This window comes from Malania oleifera, chromosome 3 (genome assembly GCF_029873635.1).
Source record: "Malania oleifera isolate guangnan ecotype guangnan chromosome 3, ASM2987363v1, whole genome shotgun sequence".
In the NCBI taxonomy this organism is placed as follows: Eukaryota; Viridiplantae; Streptophyta; class Magnoliopsida; order Santalales; family Ximeniaceae; genus Malania; species Malania oleifera.
In genome coordinates, this window is record NC_080419.1 from 24,790,427 (window position 1) to 24,810,512 (window position 20,086).

General features: G+C 33.3%; 1 protein-coding gene across 1 annotated transcript; it reads right to left on the reverse strand.

Annotated features, from left to right (window-relative positions):
- Positions 1-6,170: 6,170 nt before the first annotated feature.
- Positions 6,171-19,518, reverse strand: LOC131150774 (glyoxysomal fatty acid beta-oxidation multifunctional protein MFP-a). The gene is made up of 18 exons (XM_058101714.1): positions 19,170-19,518; positions 17,274-17,345; positions 17,135-17,200; positions 16,994-17,050; positions 16,805-16,872; positions 16,657-16,738; positions 10,600-10,655; positions 10,174-10,476; positions 10,003-10,089; positions 9,207-9,381; positions 8,933-9,054; positions 8,675-8,838; positions 8,293-8,547; positions 8,060-8,181; positions 7,824-7,945; positions 7,304-7,452; positions 7,085-7,223; positions 6,171-6,708 (listed from the first exon to the last, which is right to left on the reverse strand). The coding sequence occupies exons 1-18, from the start codon at positions 19,270-19,272 to the stop codon at positions 6,676-6,678; spliced, it is 2,175 nt and encodes a 724-aa protein (XP_057957697.1). The 5' UTR covers positions 19,273-19,518; the 3' UTR covers positions 6,171-6,675.
- Between the last annotated feature and the right edge of the window lie 568 nt (positions 19,519-20,086).

Genomic DNA, 20,086 nt, shown 5'->3' on the forward strand with positions numbered 1-20,086 from the left:
ATTGACTTCCCAATTAATTATTAAAAAATAAAATTATATTTTAAAATATAAAATAAATACAATTTAATTCTTTTTTTTCAAGTCTTATATTTCTCAACTAACAATTTTATTGTATTTCAAATTATCTATTACTCTCATCTCTCTCTCTTAGTCTCTCTAAAAAATTTTTTTCATCTCTCACACTCTCATCTCTTGGTTTTTCTATGATTTTTGCTCAAACTATTGTGTTCATCATATTCAGCCCTCCGATTCTATGTAATTTTCATCAACTCTAATTTTTATTTTAATGTTTGTATATTATTTTTCTATTATTTTCACTCTGAATTTTTTTTTTTTTTTCTATTTTTTCTTAGATTTTGGAAGCTTTGAGATTATAGCGTTGTATCCGGCAAGAATCCGATATCTCTAAAGTCTTGCTCACCGATCGATTTGCAATAATAATAATCAAGTTATATTGTTTCAATCTACTATTTCTATAGATTTATTAAATTTATTTTTATTTGTTTACATAATTTGTCAATTTATAGTTAGTGTTAATTTTGAAATTTAATTATGTCAACGAGAAAATATGACTCCAGATATGAAAAACGAAGAAAGAAAAAAAAAAAAAAATTAGTGTTATCTCAAAAGGAAGCTCTTGATAAATTTATTTTTAATTCTAAGTAAAATATAAATGAGCAAGATGAAAATCCTCCAAAAAACGAGCAATCAATTTCAGAGATGGAATAATAATAGTAATAATAATAATAATAATAATAATAATAGTGATAAAGATAACATTGATATACAGGAAATGTTCATTAATGATATTTCTTTTGAAAGACATTTTAACAATATAGAAGAAATAATAAATAAATAATGATGATAATATTTATGATCCAAAATATTGGGAAAATATAGATATCAAATTACGAAATTTACTAGTTGAAAAATGTCCTATTAGGGATAATGATTTAATTTTTCCAAAAGATGAAAATTCAAGATATTTTTCAAATATGTATTATATTCGAAAATTATCAAATGGAGAGAAACATGATAGAAAATGGCTTATATATTCTAAAGATTTAGATAGAGTATTTTGTTTTTGTTGTAAGTTATTTGGTCAAAAATTAAATAACCAACTACTAGCTAATACTTGAAAATCCTGAATATAAAACTTTAATTAGTGATTTTGCATCTCAAAAAGTTAGAAAAATTAATTTTAAATAAAAATAAAAATTAAACAAAATATTAAGGGTCCTTGAATAAATTATTCGCCTAGGGCCCCATATTGTCAAGAGCCAGCCCTGGCCACTGTGCTTTTACAAAGTAGGAATTGACCCGATCATGAATTATTATTCAACCAGCACTGCACTGAGTGCCCTTCTTGTCTGCTTCTGCACGTAGCTTTCGCTTCAATGCTCTCCTTTTTTTTTTTTTTTTTGGATTACGCACCGGGTATCCACGTGTCCTTTTTACGGTCCACGTGACTAATCCTATGCCCCTTAAAGTTGACCCCACAACTCCAAAGAGAGGATAAATTTAGGATTTCAGTGGTGGAAATGAGTTCAGGAGGATTTGAACACCTGACCTCATGAGAGGCTCTCCCACAGCTCATATTACCACCTAAACCACACCCTGGGGGTCAATGCTCTCCTTATTTTGCCGATGAGAAATCCATCACATTGCCTATTTGAACTTGAAAAATATTATTTTTTTTATAAAAAAAAAAAAAGGAAAGATTTTACTTTTGATTATTAAGCAAAGTGGAAAAAAATATATAAAAAATTATTAATGAACAAAATTTTAATTTTTACATTTTTTAAATTCTAATCATATTATTTTTTTCATTTTTAATAGTGTTTGATATTGGGAGAAAACATAGTTACAAATGAATTTACTTCTTATTTTTCTTTCCTTTTCTTTCCCCAATCAAAATTTTTAGTCGAAAATGGACCAAACATTGTGTTTGAAAGTATGAATTTTGGAACTTAAATTTGGATTTGAATGGATTAAAAGTAAATTTTAATATAATTTTATATTACACTTTATTAAAATTGAATACAAATCCAAATCTAATATCTCTCCAAATATAGTGTAAGAGAACACGAAACAAATTTTGATTGCATGTATATATTTTTCTTCTTATTAATTGTTCTTAAAATGTCTTTTATCTTTTATATATATATATATATATATATAAAAGTTGTTTTCAATTATAGTATTTATAAATATTTGAATATATAAGTAATTTAATAAATTGAATTAAACTTAAATATTAAACTTGAAAATGTAGAGAGCATACATAATGTATGTGTGTAATTAGGTATTGATTAAAAAGAAGGAATCATTTTCATCCTGAATATTTTTTTCACCTCGTTCTTCCTAAAATAAGTTGAATCTAAAATTCTGATTCTCAAATTTTAAACATCAAATTAAATTGTTAATTAACAAGCAATTAAAAAATAACATTTAAAAAAATTACATGCCAAATATCCTCTTCAATTATCTCTACAACTCTTCTATTTCCTTTCTAAAAATCCTAAAAATTTAGAACTTGAAACTTGGAACTTGGAACTTGAAAATTGAAAATTGATTCAGTAGAATAGCCACTCATCGGAATAAAATAGAATATAGTTTAAATTTTGAAAATAAAGAAAATTATTATTTTTTATATATATTTTTAATTATTGTATTCAACATGTAATAAGAAATGAATATATATATATATATCGCTATAATAAAATTTTAGGATGATTATTCTTTATCTAAACCTTATTACCAACTTATAAAATGTTTCACATCATTATTTGATTCATAGTAATAATATAATTTTTTATATTACTAATTATAATTAACTTAATGTTAGTGTATTTTAATATTATTATTATATTGTTTATGAATTATAATAATATTATTATTTGATTGTTATCTTGGAAAAGAAGACATTTATGTATCTCATAAATGCAAAAGATTAATTATATGAATGTACTTTGAATTTAGGGTTGTATCTACTTAATATATATATATATATATATATATATATATGTATCTTATTTATTAAGTACATGAAAAATGAAGAAAACTTGAATCTCCTTAAAGAGAGCGAGATATCTGTCTCTCATCATATTTGTGAATCGTAGTTTTATTTTTATTTTATTTGTAAAATTTAATGTTTTATATTATTAGTTTTCTAAGGCCTAGTAAAATTAATCTATTATTGGGATTCGATATCCGGCCAATCAAACATAGTCTAAATTATTTGAGGTGTTAATTTGGGTAGGTGGATGGGTCCCAAATCAGTCACGTGCCTAAATTTAAATAATTTTATATATGACGTGAGATGGGACTTAAGGGAGATGGATCCGACAGGCAAATAGGGTAACCCAATTAGTTACCACAAAGTGGGTGCCTCCCCTGAATCGTGATAATGTTTCCGGGCAGCGGGTCAGCTGCTGACCCATTTAACATCATCATGTCTCCTCTCAGGTGAACCATTCGTTTCTATATCTCACAGCCAAGCACATATGACCATACGTTCGAGAACATAAAATTCATAATTTAAACTAATTTTATATAAATTTAGAAAAATTTTATTTAAATTTAGAAACAAAATTTATAAATTTATTTTAATTTTTTCAGATTTTTTTTTTATTTTGATCAACTAATTTTCTTATCGTATCATATAAAATGAGATGATTTTGGACAAACCACTAAAATGAAAATAACTCTAATATAGTGTTTGTTAGCTTGAATTTTAAAGTTATTAACTTTAAATTTATATAAATATCTCACTAGAGTTGGACTAAGACCATTACATATTTATTTTTAGAATTTTTATAAAATTTTTAAAAAAATAGTATAATTTTATACTCCATTTTATTAAAATCTATGTAAATTTAAATTTAATATCAAAACTCAAGGCTCTTAAATATAGGACCAGTTTTTTTTATAAAAAAATTTACTTTTTATTTTTATTATTTCATCAATTGGGAGTTCAAATTAGACTGGAACTACACATATACGAGAGCTAGGCAGCCCATCTTCCACTTTAACCATGAGATATAGGTAAAAAATATTTCAAAATCATTTAGCAGTGTAAAATAATTTTAATTTTTCTTCCAATTTTTCATTTTTATGACATTTATTTGCAAAAAATTAAAAAATGAAAAGAAAAACTTGACTCTATTTGCTTGTGAATATAGTTTTATTTTTATTTTTTACTTTTAAATAATTTAAAATCATCTTGTTTCTTAATTTTCTAAATTTATATGAAAACAAATTTGAAAAAAAAATATGTTTCCATTGTTTTGTAGATTTCTAATTCTTACTCGTGTTAAATAGAATGGAATTTGAATCTTAAATTTGGATTTATATATATTATGACAAAATATAATATTAAATATATTGATTTTTTTAAAATTCACATAAATTCAAATCTATATCCCAAAACCTATGATCTCAAATATTAGATTATATAATTTTTTAAAAATAAAAAATAAAATGTATTTTTATAACTACTTTGAGATCCAGAAATAAAAATGAAAAATTATTTTGTAAAATAGGAAGTCTTTATTTTCTACCTTTTTAACACAAATACTGAAAAAATAATTTAAAAATAATTTAAAATATTTATACTTGTCAAAAATATTATTTGTTAATTTCTTTGTTATTTATTTATTAATAATAATTTTGAAAGCCAGATGCATGGTAGTTGAAGTTTGTTGAGCTTCATTGAATGAGTTGAAAGTGAAAGGGTCCCCCTAGTCACCACATCCACCCAAAGATTTGAACTTCAATTTTTATTGTTTTTATTTTTCCCACTTGCAAATATATATATGTAATTAGGGAAAATGAGTTTCTTCCTCTCCTTTTTCATTTTCTTTTCTGAGCTAAAATCTTTGATCCAAGCGGAGCGTAAGAGCCCATATGGAGTGCATGATGAATTGCGTAGGGTGTCAATTTAGTAAAATTTTTTGATTTAAAAAAAAAAAACCCAAAAGTTTTAAAAAATGGTGAGCCGTTATAAATTACATTAATATATGTAAAATAATTTTAAAAATTTATTTTATTTTTTAACGCTATGTTTGGGAGCATTTATTTCAATTCTTCGATTTACATTTGAATAAGTTTGGACAAAATTCAATACAATTTTATACTAAATTTTGTTCAAATCTATACATATCCAAATGCAAATCCTCAGCCAAACATAGGATAAAAGTATTTTAATTTTAAACATTTAACTTTTTAAAAGTTCAATCAGTTTTGATTAATTAAATTTTGGAATTTTATTGTGTAAAAGGGTGTCTTATATAATTGAAATATAATAAATTAATATCTTCTTAATGTATGTCACGTGTTGGTTTCATGTAAAAAAATATTTCCACTCCAATCTTATCTTTTTGAAAATATCAAGAAAAATTTACATTTTTTATTAATCAAATCTAAAAAAAAATCATTAATTTTTTTTAAAATGTCAAGGAAATAATTTTTACCAAGTCTTAAGACCCATTTGGAATTCAAAAAATATTAATAAAAGGAAAAAAAATTTCAAGGGATTCACAATTTTAAGTTTAGTTGTCGTACAAAAGAAAATAAAAAAAATATACTAAATCCATGAACAAAATTTTAATTTTACACGGTAGTGATATTTAGGTTTTCCTAATTTTTAGTCATATTAAAACAAACTTTAATTTTTGAAAGTATTTAATAGATAAGTAAAATATAAGAAAAAATGAGTTTGTTTTCCTTAATTTTCTTTTCTTTCCATTCCGCAAGTAGTTTTTAATCCAAATGAACCCTAAAGATCTAAAAAAAATTTAAAAACTTCAAAAAAAAATCATATATTTAGTCATTACATTTTGCCATTCTTCATTCATCATTTCAAGACCGTATACTGCTTGTGTGTGAATTTGAACAAACACAATACAATTATGCCTAAGGCTTTGCTAAATTTATTACAATTTAGACTATTAATAGAATTGTCTCATTTTGTGATTACAGCAAAGAGGTTTCATCCAGACCATATGAACTGTTGAGTTTTAAATTTTTGCAATTCCAGAAAATTTTTTTAATTAATCATTTTTGTCAATGATGCTAAATGGCGCTAGCTCATATCACCATAGACCCACGTGACAGGACCTGCCTCCACTCAGAGCGTGACACATGGCCCGTGGTAACCGAAGCCCATATCATCAAACATTTTCTTATATCATAACCGAGAATTAAAACTCAAAGACAATGTCATAACCAAATCGTACAAATTACTCTGCTCTTTTAATTTTCTTTTTCTTTTGATATAATTGAAAGGCACAAACATATCCTCACCTTCCTAAATGCTTCTTTTGTGTTACTCTTATTTTAATTTCATGTGTCGATCGCACACCATGCACAATTCTGAAGGTCATTTCCATATTGTAATTTTAAAAAAAAAAAAATCACAAGGGCTTTAAAAAGTGCACATACAGATTCTTGAGAATGGCAGAATAGACTTCACATTATGATGGTGGTGAGTTACCATCGAAGTTCTGGCATGCCAAACCCTCTTTGATAGACTCAAATTTCCATCCCATGCATTATTTAGCTCCTCTTGACCCTTCCCTTGCACCATCAGAGCAAGAAAGATGAGGGGGGGAAACAGATGATATATAGGAAGAGAGTTTATCTGAGAGGATAACACGAGGAGCAACTCAAGTCTCAGAGCTTAGATTTCACTTGCTCCACCAAACTCTGCAATTGATGGAACCAAAACACATCAGAAAAGCAATAGCAGCTATAAGACAAGCTACGGTTGGTTGAATAATCTACCCCCATTTTTAAGAATAAGCTGCCATAAGATCAGGAAGCATGTAATCACACAGACATTTCCATGCCATCTGGTTTGCTATTAAAGACTACCCAAGAAACCCCATAAAACTATCTAATTGCAAGAACAGTTCTTTGTGATAGGGTAAAATGATGTTCGGTGTTTGAGCCTTGAATTTAGAATTGTGAGGATTTGACAGAATGTAATTCAAATTGCATTTTATCAAAATCCACACGATTCCAAAATGAATAATCCGCATCGTCATACTCAAATTATAAAATGCACCAAAAGTTCTCTCACCAGAGGAGCACCCCTGGCAGCTCTTTCAGCCAGATAGGGGCAGGGCTTGAAGAATCCTCCAAACACATTCGACCATTCCTTCAGTCTTGAGTAAATGTATTTAGACCCTAGAGAATCAGCCCAGAAAATAATCCCTCCCCTGAAAAAGGCAAGTACCTCTATAAATTACAGAGAAATTCAGGGAGTTCGGAAATATGTCAATCAACTAAACCCACAAACCTGTAGGGCGGGAAACCCATGCCCATAACAGCAGCTATATCAAGGTCTGCTGCTTTGACTGCAATCCCTTCAGCAAGAACTCGGCAGGCCTCATTCACCACAGGGAAGAATATCATTTCCACAATGTCCTTCTCTGATAACTTCATTAGCTGTGTTCACATTTAACCACCAATTTGTGAGAGAGAGAGAGATTAAATAATTGTAGTGCAAAACACACTTTACTTGGGCATGCAAACTTAGAAATCATTACAGCCTTTTTCAGGGTAAAAAGCAACAGTAGACCCCAAATATATAAAAATGTATAAATAATACATGTACAGAAACGCAGGTTGGAAAGAGTCGAAGATTTAAATTTAAATGTTTTCTCGCTTAAAAGTTATATTTTCAGAGACACTTGGAACCTCAAAGCTGTCCTTTGACCTTGCCCTTAGGCATCGAGATCCTCCTTGAGCTTAGCTTGGCAAGAGTCACAGATGGTCATGGCCAGAAATCAGAGAGAGAGAGAGAGAGAGAGAGAAACCTTAGGGTCAACTTTTACGCCAGAAATGTTCCTTGCCTTCTCGATATACTTCTTCATTTCAGGATCTGGGCTTGCTTTACGTTTATCATTATAAATGTAGAACCCTTTGCGAGTAGCTTCACCTGAAACAAGTACCAGGGTGGAACAAAAAATTCTCAAGTATCTGCATGAGTTCAGTTCATGCTGGTAAAATTTTTTCAACATTCATTGAAGTTCGGAAGGACAGAACATTCTACCTGCTCTTTTGTCCTCTTGCAGAAGTGGTATTAGCATCGACTTATAAGTCCTCTCAGGAAAATTCTCAATAAATTGCACGCCAGTTGCAATTGCCACACCAAAACCAACAAGGTCAACCAATCTGCGAGATAGGGTGTTGTAGCCAGTTTAATGTCAAAAAATGGACCATTCTAACTTTTAAAAGCACTGTTGATATCTAGATAAAATAGAATACAGTTGATGCGTAAAGCACCTGAATGGACCCATAGGCATTCCAAATTTGTTAATTGCCTTATCAATCTGGTAGATGTCTGCACCGTGCTCGACAAGCAAAAGACCAGCTTGTGTGTATGGAAAGAACATCCTGTTTACAGCAAAGCCTGTGCAATTCCCAACTACAATTGGGGTTTTCTTTATCTTTTTCCCAACGTCTAGTAAGTCAACAATAACTTGGGGAGATGTTTTCTGAGTGCGAACAATTTCCAGTAACGGCATAACATGAGCCGGACTGCATCAAAAGCACAAAGCAACACTAGTATCAAAGAGAAGAAAAAAAAAAGGGTGGGGGAGGGGGAGAGGGAATAGAGAGAGGTATCAAAGAAAAGGTGAAAAACAACATAAGAACCAATTATTACCTAAAGAAATGGCCCCCAACAATCCGGTCTTGTGACTTGGTCCTCTCACCAATTAGATTCAAGTCAATGGTAGAAGTGTTGCTTGCAAGTACACAATGCGGTGGGCAATATTTTTCAAGATCAGCAAATATTTGTTGCTTTAAAGAGACATTCTCAATAACAGCCTGTTCACAAAGCCCAGAAACAAATGAGTCTTTTTTCATCAGCTTTAAAATGAAAAATGAAAGTGTGATAAACAGAATTAAAATGCAGTACTACCTCTATGACCATGTCAACACCTCTAAAACTTTCATAATCAAGGACTCCCTTAAGAAGAGAGAGAGTTTTTTCAAACTTCTCTTTAGTCATTTTCCCTTTCTTTAATCGGCTTTGCAAATTGGCTAAAAAAAAGGAACATAAATTCAAAATCACATAAATTTTTAAAAAAAAAATAGTCATCAGATTGTAATATTCATAATTAAACTTAAAAAGCCCACCCCTAGCGCAAAGAGAAAATTTTCAAACAGTAATGTCGGCAAGATTCAACCCTCACCTCTGACTCTATCAATTCCAGCTTGCAAGAACTTCTCATTTACTTCTTTCAAGATGACAGGATAGTTACAGAGAATCAATGCTGTTGCTATCCCAGAGCCCATTAAACCTCCACCAACAATGGCAACCTTATTTATTCGTCTTGGCACCAAACCCAGGTTAGTGATGCCAGGAACCTGATTATAATTGGGACAGCAAGTGTTAGGGGAGTCAAATGGTGAAGGCATGAAGGTGACAATGAGGCTGAATCAAAATTTCAGCTTCAAAAATCTTAATTTGAATTAGCCTAAACCCTAGGAAACAGATTAACCAATCAAAACATTAATCACTAATTTGTAACAAAAATTTAGATCAACTAAGATAACTATACCCATAATTATGCAGATTATCGTATCAGCATCTGAATTTCAACTCAGAAGTCACAGCAGAAATACAGAACCAACAGGGAAGGCACCATTTCCAATATAAGTAAAAATTCAATTAAACTGAAAATTCACCATTCCTGTTTATGACAGATAAAACAAGATCAAACAACAGATGTATGAATGCCATAACATAATAACTTGTATGTATGATAATATAGGTGTTTTATCCTCTTAAATTCAATGCATCTCCCAGGTTAATTTCACCAACACCAAAAGACCAATGCCCGTTTAAAATTAAAGATTTCAACCATATTACCAAGTTGAAAGCAAGTTAAGATCATTCATCCAATAAGAAACCTATTGTCGAGAACATTGGTTAAATTATATTGTATAAATCAGCAACAGTTTGAGCAACTCAGATTTCATTCACACCTTTGAAGTTCCACGTTGAGCAAAGAAGACATGGACCAAGCTTTTGCAGGTCTCAGCGTGCAAAAGTTCTTGAAAAGCTTCAGCCTCCTGCAATTGTCAAACATGCTGTCACATGATTGGCTGTCAGGGGTAAGTTGAAGAGAAAGAAGAAGACTTCAGATGGATAATAACCTTGAAAAGCCCAGCAACAGGGCCAGAAATTATACCCTCCTCAATGACATCAATGCAAACTAACGGGTGTTTGAGATTGGGAGCTTGCTTTCGGGCCTGAGCTCTTGCGAAATTAAGCACTTCCCTAGCCTCGCCAAGAGGTTCTAACTTGTCAGTCTTATAAAGACTACGAACCCATGGTCTTCTGCAATCCAAAATATCCAAGGCCCACTGACGAGCGGTTCGGACCAAGTCATCTGGTGAAACTACAGCATCCACAAGGCCTGAACTAAGAGCATCCTCCCCCTTAATTGGTTTTGACATCTATTGAGAGAGAGAGAGAGAGAGAGAGAGAGAGAGTAGTTTTACTAATCAGGCTGCAATGTCTAAATTTATAGATACCCAAAAGGAAAAAAAGTACAAAAGAAATTAAAAAAAAAAATGTACCAGCATCATTTCAAGGGCCTTGGTGAGGCCAACAAGGCGTGGAAGCCGTTGCGTCCCTAGGATAATTAAGGAACATGAGATTCTCAACAAATTGGAAAAAAAATTCATTTAAAAATGGCAATGAAACAGAGCAATGTCACTCTACCATTTGCATAATAGGATCGTCTCTTATTTAAAAAGTTATTGTGAAATTACATGCGCAGGTATTCACAAGTGTTCAAGAGATTAGCCTAAAATTTTGCAAATAGAGTGACCAGTTCCATTCCATTCCATTAAGTTGACCTAAGGAATTGATTTTGATGAAAAAAAACTTATATATTGTGTTGAATTATTTTTTTTTTGTTGATGTTTTAATGCTTCCAAAGTATTTAGTTGTGATGATTTATATGTGTATTTGTTGCTCATTATACGTGAGACCAATGTGAAAATTGAAACAGATCTGCATTTTAGTATAATTTTTGCCAGTAAAGCATGAGTAGACTCATGCTAAGCATAAACTAACTTGTGACAATCCAGACAGAACCCGAGCAGATTCATAAACCAACAGAACTGATTTGTAAAACTGTCTTTTTCTTGTTTTTCACTAACTTTTTGCATATATATGGATGTATTTATGTATGTTTTTTAAATGACAAGAATGTGAATTTTATCATATATATGGTTAAAGCAGATTTCTTGATCCTCAAATGGTTGATTTTTAAATTTGTTTGGTTGTTGATGAACATGTGCAATTTAAATTTAAATATATTTGACCTTAGCTTTTGGGCAATATCTTCCCTTACTTACCTAAAACAAAGGGAACACGATCTTTATTGGAAGTTTCTATATATTCAGGGAAACCATGATTTTCTAGGATTTGGAACCTATATTCAGACATGAAATGAAGCATTATTGTGTCTAACAGCTAACCCTAGCACTCTTGTCTATTTAAGTTCCATTTTGCAGCATTAAGTGCACAAGTGAAAACAATGGAGACCAAACATAGTGTGCTGAAAGTGTTCTTCAATGCAAAGCCTCAAGCTTGCATTGTGCATCTTATCTTGAGTGATTTAAAAGAGCAAGCTTTGCAAACCCATTCAGTGTTTTTCATCTTCACAAGCAGACTTGATCGTGAGTGATTCATTCGAGATTGAATACACTGAAACTTCTTTAGAACATAAGCTGCTAAAAAGTCGATTCATCACATAGCTCATTACATCCATAAGTCGACTCATGAAGAAGATCATGTAACACACTACAATAGTGTTAAGGTGTTGATCTCCAGCATCATTAAGACAATATGTCATCTTCTAAGCTTCGTAAGTATCGTTTATATCGTGAGATTTATTGATTTATTGAATTCTGCTATTTACTTGTCCATTGTTGGATTAGAATGTGTTGGGTTGAGCATCCGTTGCATCCTATATCCATTGTATTAGTTGTCCCTTGGGATGGATAGCTATCTGTTTTATTGGATTGACAATGTGTGTGCTAAGTGCAAACTAGTCTCTCGAGAAGCAGGCGTAGATCATGAGAGAGTCTGAGACCGAATCACTATAAAATTTTGGTGTCTTGCTGGTGATTGGTAAGTGGTAGGGTGACTGCTTTGATAGTTTGTTTTTAAACTAATATTTGCACAAGTGTTCAATCACACCAGATTCAGCTCAATTGGGTGCCATAACAGGACTAACATATTTAATTCCATCCATCCCTATATAACAAATATTGCGTTAACGTCTAAGTTTTTACATTATTGGGTTATGGAACAAATAACATGGCTGAATTGAAGGCGATTATTTTAGGGATTAATTTATGTAAAGAACTCGGATTTGATCAAATGGAGATTGCATGTGACTCTGCTTTGTTGGTTCAGTAGCTAAATTCTGGGAAGTGCTCAGTTTGGAAATTATGGGATTTGTAAGAAGAGCTTATGCTAGCTTTGAGAGGCATACAGTTTAAAGTGGATCATGTTTACAGGGAGGTGAATAAAAGTGCAGATTTCTTTGCCAAACAGGGTGAATCTGGTATTTCTTGATCATATAGTTGTCAGGATGATCTTCCATGGCAAGTCAGGGGAATGATTCGATTGGATTTGTTGGGATTTCCTTCTATGCGCTCGTAATGTTTTGTGTTTATCTTTCGGAGTTTTGTTTGTTTTCCACTTTATAATTTTTTAGTTTTTTAGTTTTTGATTGGTTGCTGGTCATTGGTTTATTGGTTTTGATTATGTTGGTTAAGTTAGTTTTAGGGTCTTGGAGTGTGTTTTTGATGTCCCAAAGTCTCAAGATTAGAACCACGGTATTCCTCCGCCATAAGTGAGGGGTTTTCTAATAAAGCTAGGAGGTGCCGCCCTCTTTTAAAAAAAAAAAATAAGGAAGTCTAAGTTTTTACATGGGATTTTAAGCATCTTGTTGTGTTGTGAATTGTGGCTCACATACTGAGTGGATAGCATACACAAAGGGAAAGCATGAATGAAATCAAGTAGCAATAGGGGAAACCGTCGATGAATTGGCTCTAACTGTCGACGGTTTGGCTTGGGACACTCAGCGCAGATTTCAAATTTTGAATGAGGAACGTTAGTATGGTTGGGGTTTGGAGGGAAAACCTCCGAGAACTCTATTTATATGTCCTATTGGATGTATTTAGAGTGTTGGTTGATAGTTGTTGAGAGAATTGAGAGGATTCTTGTATTGCTCTTGTAATTTACTCAAGAAGATAGTGAATCCTTACCGTTTGCTCCCATGGATGTAGGCATTTCTGAATCATATAAATTCTTAGTGTCATTGTTATTGTTATTGCTTTCATTTATTTGCTGTGTTGTGGAATTGTTCTATATTGTCATTGTTATTGTTATTGCTTTCATTTACTTGCTGTCTTGTGGAATTGTTCTATATTCACCATTAAATTGTTGCATTGTTTGTTTGATCGTCATACAAATATATATTCCGCTATACATATTTGGGGGTTTTACACAACAAATTGACATCAGAGCATTGTTGTAATGGCCTCTGCATCTTTAACTGTGAAATTTGACATTGTCAAGTTTGATGGAACCGGAAATTTCGGTTTGTGACAGAGCAATGTGAAGGATCTTATAGTATAGTAAGGCATGGTGAAGGACTTATACGGAATTCAACCGGAAGGCATGCATGAAGCAACTTGGAATGAATTGGGGGCAACAATAGTATCAACCATCCGACTTTGTTTGGCTGATGACGTGTTGTATCACGTCACGAATGAAGAATCTCCGACATCAGTTTGGCAAAAACTGAAAAGTCGATACATGTCTATGGGTTTTTCAAAATCTGCAAATGTAGTGGAAGGAGACTCAGGAAGCAGTGATGGTGATATGTTATATGTTTCATCGGGTTCGAATGCCTTATGGATGATTCTTGAATCCTAGATACCGAATGCTCTTATCACATGACAGCAAATAAAAAATAGTTTGACACCTACAGGTCAGTTAATACTAGTTGTGCTTTGATGGGAAATGATATTTCATGCAAAATATTTGGTATTGGAAGTGTCAAATCAAACTGTATGATGGTGTTGTAAAAACCACATGTGATGTAAGGCATGTACCGGGTCTAGGGAAGACTGTAATTTCATTGGGCACTTTAGATTGTAATGGATATAATTACAAGTCTAAAAGTGGGGAAATAAAAGTGTGTGAAGGCAACTCGATAGTGATGAAAGGAGAAAAAGTAGGAGGAAATATTTATGCATTGCAGGGTGTTACAGTTGTAGGTGGAGCTGCAGCTATAGAATCTAAGTCAGATGTTCTGTGGCATATGCGGTTAGAGCATATGAGTGACTAGATGTATTCAGATGTTTGGGGACCAGTGAGGATCGCATCATGGGGCAGACATATCTTTTTCATGGGTGTATCACGAAAGGTCTTGGTTTATCTCATGTGGCACAAGCCTGATGTTGATGTGTTTATCAGGTTTAACTTGTGGTTGAGGTGGAGTACTAGACCGGAAAAGAGATCCTCAAGTCAGACATTGGGATTGAGTACACAAGTTTTGTTCAAGGAGTTTTGTGAGCAAGGCAGATTATATGCAGGAATTGCAGGGTACTTCTTAGTGAAGTCAATGGGTATGGCACGTTTCTCGTGTTACCGATCGCCAAAGGTATCACTAGATGGAAGAGTTGCAGGTGAATTCTGGGCAATTTTTTGCGGTAGACTACTCAGTTGTGAGTCACAGTATAAATGGGCACGTGAAGCAGGTGCAGCTACAGACTCAGGGCAAAGATGACATTGTTCATATTGCAGGGAGTTTCAGCTCGGAAGACCAGTAGGATTACAGTGGGCCCAGATGCACTATCAGACCACCACTCAGGTATAAATTTGGTATTCTAGTATTTTATGCATTCATTGCTACCAGCAGCAAGGTTCCTACTATTTTTCAAGTTTTCGTGCACAGCAAAGGGAAAAATAGACGGATAAGTGTCATGGCACAGGAAATAAAGGTACTGCATAAGAACCAGGTGTGAGAGTTGGTAAGGCTTCCAGTGTGGAAGAGGGTGATAGGATGCAGGGGAGTGGTGTATATGTTGCGTGTGAATGACATGTTATTGGTTGGAAAGGCTTTGACTGAGGCTGATCAATTGGGAACTCTGTTGAAAATTTTTGACATAAATATGTTGGATACGGCCAAGAAGGGTCTTGGTTTGAAGATTTGCATAGACAGAGCAGCAGGGAGATTAATGTTATCTCAAGGTGGCTTTGTGGACAAGACAGTAGGGAGATTAGTGTTATGTCAGGGTGGCTTTATGGACAGAACTACAGGGAGACTTTGTTTGCCATCTCAGGGAGGTTCTGTGGAGAATCAATATGAAATGTCTACCGCTCGATACCCAAGAACAGGTTGTGATGTCCGGGATATGTCAAAGGTCCCCCATGATTGTGCAATGGGGTGTCGACAGGCAACAGAATGGATCGTCAGTTGTGAGATTTGTTGAAAACTATGCAAGCAGCTTTGGTGATAGAAGGCTTGCAGCAACTTTTGTATTTACTATTGTGGGAAGGGCTTGTTGGAAGTCTAGAGTGAAATCTTCAAATATTGCATCTACAACTGTATCGGAGTTGATGGTAGAAGTCGAAGCTGCCATCGGCAAGTTCAAACGGCGTTGCTTGGACTTGGTGTTTGTCTCTATTTGTAGACGGGAGGCGGTCCCAACCTAATGTCCCAAGTTCAAAGTGGAGCAACGGGTTCATGTTTTCGGTTTCTCCTAAGGGGTGTACGTTCGCCAAGGTGGATATTGTTGTGAATTGTGCTCACATACTGAGTGGATAGCATACACAAAGGGAAAGCATGAAGGGAATCAAGAAGCAGCAAGGGAAACCGTCAACGGATTGGCTCTAACCGTTGACGGTTTAAAGCAGGATTTTCAGACAATTGCATTTTGTCTGAAACCGTCAACGGTTTGACTTAGGACACTCAGCGCAAATTTCAAATTTTGAATGGAGAACGTTAGTATGGTTGAGGTTTGGAGGGAAAACCTCTGGGAACTCTATTTATATGTCCTATTGGATGTGTTTAGAGTGTTAGTTGATGGTTGTTGAGAGAATTGAGACGATTCTTGTATTGCTCTTGTAATTTACTTAAGAAGATAGTGAATCCTTACTGTTTGCTCCCGTGGATATAGGCATTGCCAAACCACGTAAATTCCTGGTGTCATTGTTATTGTTATTGCTTTCATTTACTTGCTGTGGTTGTGGAATTGTTCTGTATTCACCATTAGATTGTTGCATTGTTTGTTTGATCCTTATACAAATATGTATTCCGCTGTGCATATTTGGGGGTTTTACACAACATGTTGGATAAATATGTGAATTTAAAAACACTTCTCTCAATAAAACCAGTGTACACAATATTCACCCCTGATATCCACATTGAATAGCTATGGGCGTAAAAAATAGCCAAGTAGATAACTTAACATGAGAAAATTAATTATTCTTCAAGAGAAAAAAAAAAATTGATTTTTTGTTACATTGAGAACCCTTCATAAACTAATAACAAAAACAATATCAATGATACCTCCACATTAATATTCAAACAAAAGTATTCATACCTCCAAATCCAGGAATTACTCCAAGCTGAAGTTCGGGAAGACCTAATTGGGCACTAGAAGTAGAAATCCGAGCATGACAAGCCTAGCAAATCAACAAATATTTTTTAAAAAAAGCCATCAATGATAAACTCTTTATAATGGCACTAACCATTGCAACTTCCAGTCCTCCACCTAAAGCAATGCCATCAATTGCAGCAACTGCAGGTTTTCTTGCAGCTGAAAAGCAAATTAACCATGTAAATCATAAACAAAAAAAAAACATGCAAATACAAAAAAAATAAATGATAGTAGTATCAACAAGAGAAAATTAAAAAGAAAAACAAAGAGCACCATATACCTTCTAGAGTCTCGGTAACAATCTCCACCGATATAAAACCAGGCTTTGCTTGCACCACTATGAAAACGCGCAATTTGAACTTTAGCACGGATGAAGCAATGCATTACCAAAAGTACAGAACACATAGAACAGAAAACATACTCTTCCCCTCCTGGAGTGAGCCAAAAGCTGAGATATCAAAACCACCAGAAAACCTGCCATTGGCACCTGCTCCAGTATTCATAAAATGTTACCTCCATGCCCAACAAAGTTTGAAGAACAGGAATCTCTTAATATTTACCCGTAATAACAATAGCCTTCACATCGTTTCTACGTAGGGCTTCCTCATAATTGTCTTTGAAGCTCTGTAATACTGAGGAGGAGGAGGAGAAGGAGAAGGAGAAGGAGAAGGAGAAGGAGAAGGAGAAGGAGAAGGGGCAAATAAACAAATATATAAAACTGATCCTTCGGAAAAAAAAATTGCTCTAAAACAATGAAAAATAAATGAATTATATTACAGCGACCATGTTTTATAAAGAACATGAGAAAGCTTGATGAAAACCCAGCAGTTTCCTAGGACCATACACAATCACCACATCACATACTAGTGGCAAGCATTATTCAGTTAAAGCCAACAAAATAAATGAATTAAACGGATTAAATTTGCTAATTCAATTTGACCATTCAATAATTTGATTAGTCTAATCCATCCAATTCAATAAGTTCAGCTTGTTAATTATCATTGTCAATTTTAAGATAACAAAACCCTGATTAAATAGTCCAGATATTATTTCCAAATGTCATGAATTGCATTACATAAGTAGTCATGTAAACTATTAAACAGTGTTATTAACTATTAGACCTAACCCCACTCAAACAGTTTTCATAGTTCTACTAGTCAAATTATATAATGAACCTCTCAAAATTGTTGCAATTAAATATTTCTTTTTTTTTTTTTTTTTTTAATATCGCCGGGTGTCCACGCCTGTCAACGTCCATTTTACGGTCCACACCGGTCGTGACTAATCCCACGCCCCATGGAGATGGCCCCACATCACCACGAGGGGGGTAAATTCAGGAGCCCGCCGCAGGAATCGAACCCGGGAGGCATTTCTGCTAACCGTCAAGCGGCACTCCACAAGATCCGCCCTGCCAACTAAGCTACGCTCTGGGGGCACAATATTTCATATTTTGATTTAATTTGAAGGGGAGCTTAGGCGCAACGGTAAGGTTGTCGTTGTGTGACCTGAAAGTCATGGGTTCGAGACATGGAAACAGCCTCTTACAAAAATGTAAGATAAGGTTGCGTACTATAGACCCATTGTGGTCCGCCCCTTTCCCAAATCCCGCATACGCGGGAGCATTTGTGCACCAGGCTGCCCTTTTTTTATATTTTGTTTTAATTTCATCAGTTTTGCTTATCAATTTTATACATCAGTTAATAAAGTTAAATTCGCCAAAGTAACATTTTGATACCAAATTTAAAAGAACACTCACTGTATCATATGAAGATTGAACAAGTCAAATGCATAACATGTGTTGGAAGAGAAGTACCAATATATCAAATCATTTTATTATACAAGTCTCGCAAATTTTGCATAAAGAGAAATAAACTTATCTTTGGCAATTTGGGGGGAAAAAAGCCTCATGCTAGGGATAATTATAATAAAACCCTCAGCAAGAAGTACAAAAAAAACAAAAATATTAAATTAATCACTGGTTTTAAAATCAAGCAAGATTTGAGCACAGCTCGAACGTTGAATTGCTGGTGCAATTAAATGAATCCAGATGACCCTTTCAAACATTTGGCAAGTTGTGATCTTCTTCTCAGCTAATGAAATTTAACAATTTACTCTTCCCCGTCATTTCTACGTCTATACACATTCACCTAGAGTTCCAGATTCTCGTAGTGTTGTAACTATTGAACAAAACCATGCCACAGTTGCCACTAAAGTCATTCAAAAACGAGGCAGGCGAACATAATGAACAAAAAAAAGAAGATCAAATTGAGGCGAAAAACACGAAAATTTCACTCATGAGGGCAAAATTAATGTCTTCGTTACAAACCCAACAAACAAATCAAAAATCCAGAAAGGAAAAGTCAAATTAAGGCATACAATTAATCCTATCTGGTGAAATAAGTAAAGTGGATGCACAAGAACTAGTAAAGCGAGAACAAGTCTGGGAAAAGGAGTACCATCGAGAGCGAGGGAATTGACGGGAGGGTTGATAATGGTGATGAGAGCGACCCCATCAGCTCCAACCTCCACCGTTGTTCTAGCTTTTGCAGCACTGCCCATGTCTGAAATGCCCAATTTCTCTCCGGCGAACTATTTCCAGTGAAGCGGCGACGGAGAAGAGGGGTGGTTGGGTATATTTATGGACAAAAGCTGCCGTAGCCTCCCCTCGCAACGTGCACAGTCCAAATCAAAATGACGTCGGATGAGCTTCAAAGCTATCCTAATCTCTGGATGTTGCCAAACCAAACCCCTCAGCTTTCGTTTCTTGGTTAACTAGGCGCGGCCATGCGCGTTGCGGCTGATTGTCGAATACACGAGGTAAGTTTTAAGAAAAAAAAAATTGAAAGTTTGAATTATATATTCCCGAAATTGAAATGATTAAATGTTTTTTAAAAAATAAAAATTATTTAAAAATAATAAGAATCTTTAATTTGATAATAGATACTGATTATTGGAGAATCCAAATATTAAAATAAATTATAACAATATAAAATTATAATAATATATCATTTTAATATAAAATTTGAATGTAAATACAGTTTTATCATTAGTAAAGGTGAATAAGAAAAATATATATGGAATTTACTATTTCATTAAATATTACTTTTAAAACACATAATACAAATAATATTTCGGTGTAACTTCTTTGTGTATGAGATTAATTGTCATATATATGTAGTTTGATAATTAGTTTAGATAATAATATCACAATTAAATACATTATTTTATGTTATTTGTTCAACATAATTGACAACTATTGATAAATTCATATGAATAATATAATATTTGTAAAAATTATATCTTGTATATAAAATTTTAAAAATATTATGGACATTTTACGCATGATATAAATTTATTTGCAATAGAAAAATAA

Excerpts from the sequence above, each read along its gene's own strand:
- LOC131150774 (XM_058101714.1), bottom strand. The coding sequence starts at position 19,272 with ATGGGCAGTGCTGCAAAAGCTAGAACAACGGTGGAGGTTGGAGCTGAT. Across the intron at positions 16,873-16,993 it reads TGTTACCGAGACTCTAGAAG|CTGCAAGAAAACCTGCAGTT; the intron begins GTATATGGTGCT and ends TTTGCTTTTCAG. Across the intron at positions 7,946-8,059 it reads GCAAGAGGACAAAAGAGCAG|GTGAAGCTACTCGCAAAGGG; the intron begins GTAGAATGTTCT and ends TACTTGTTTCAG.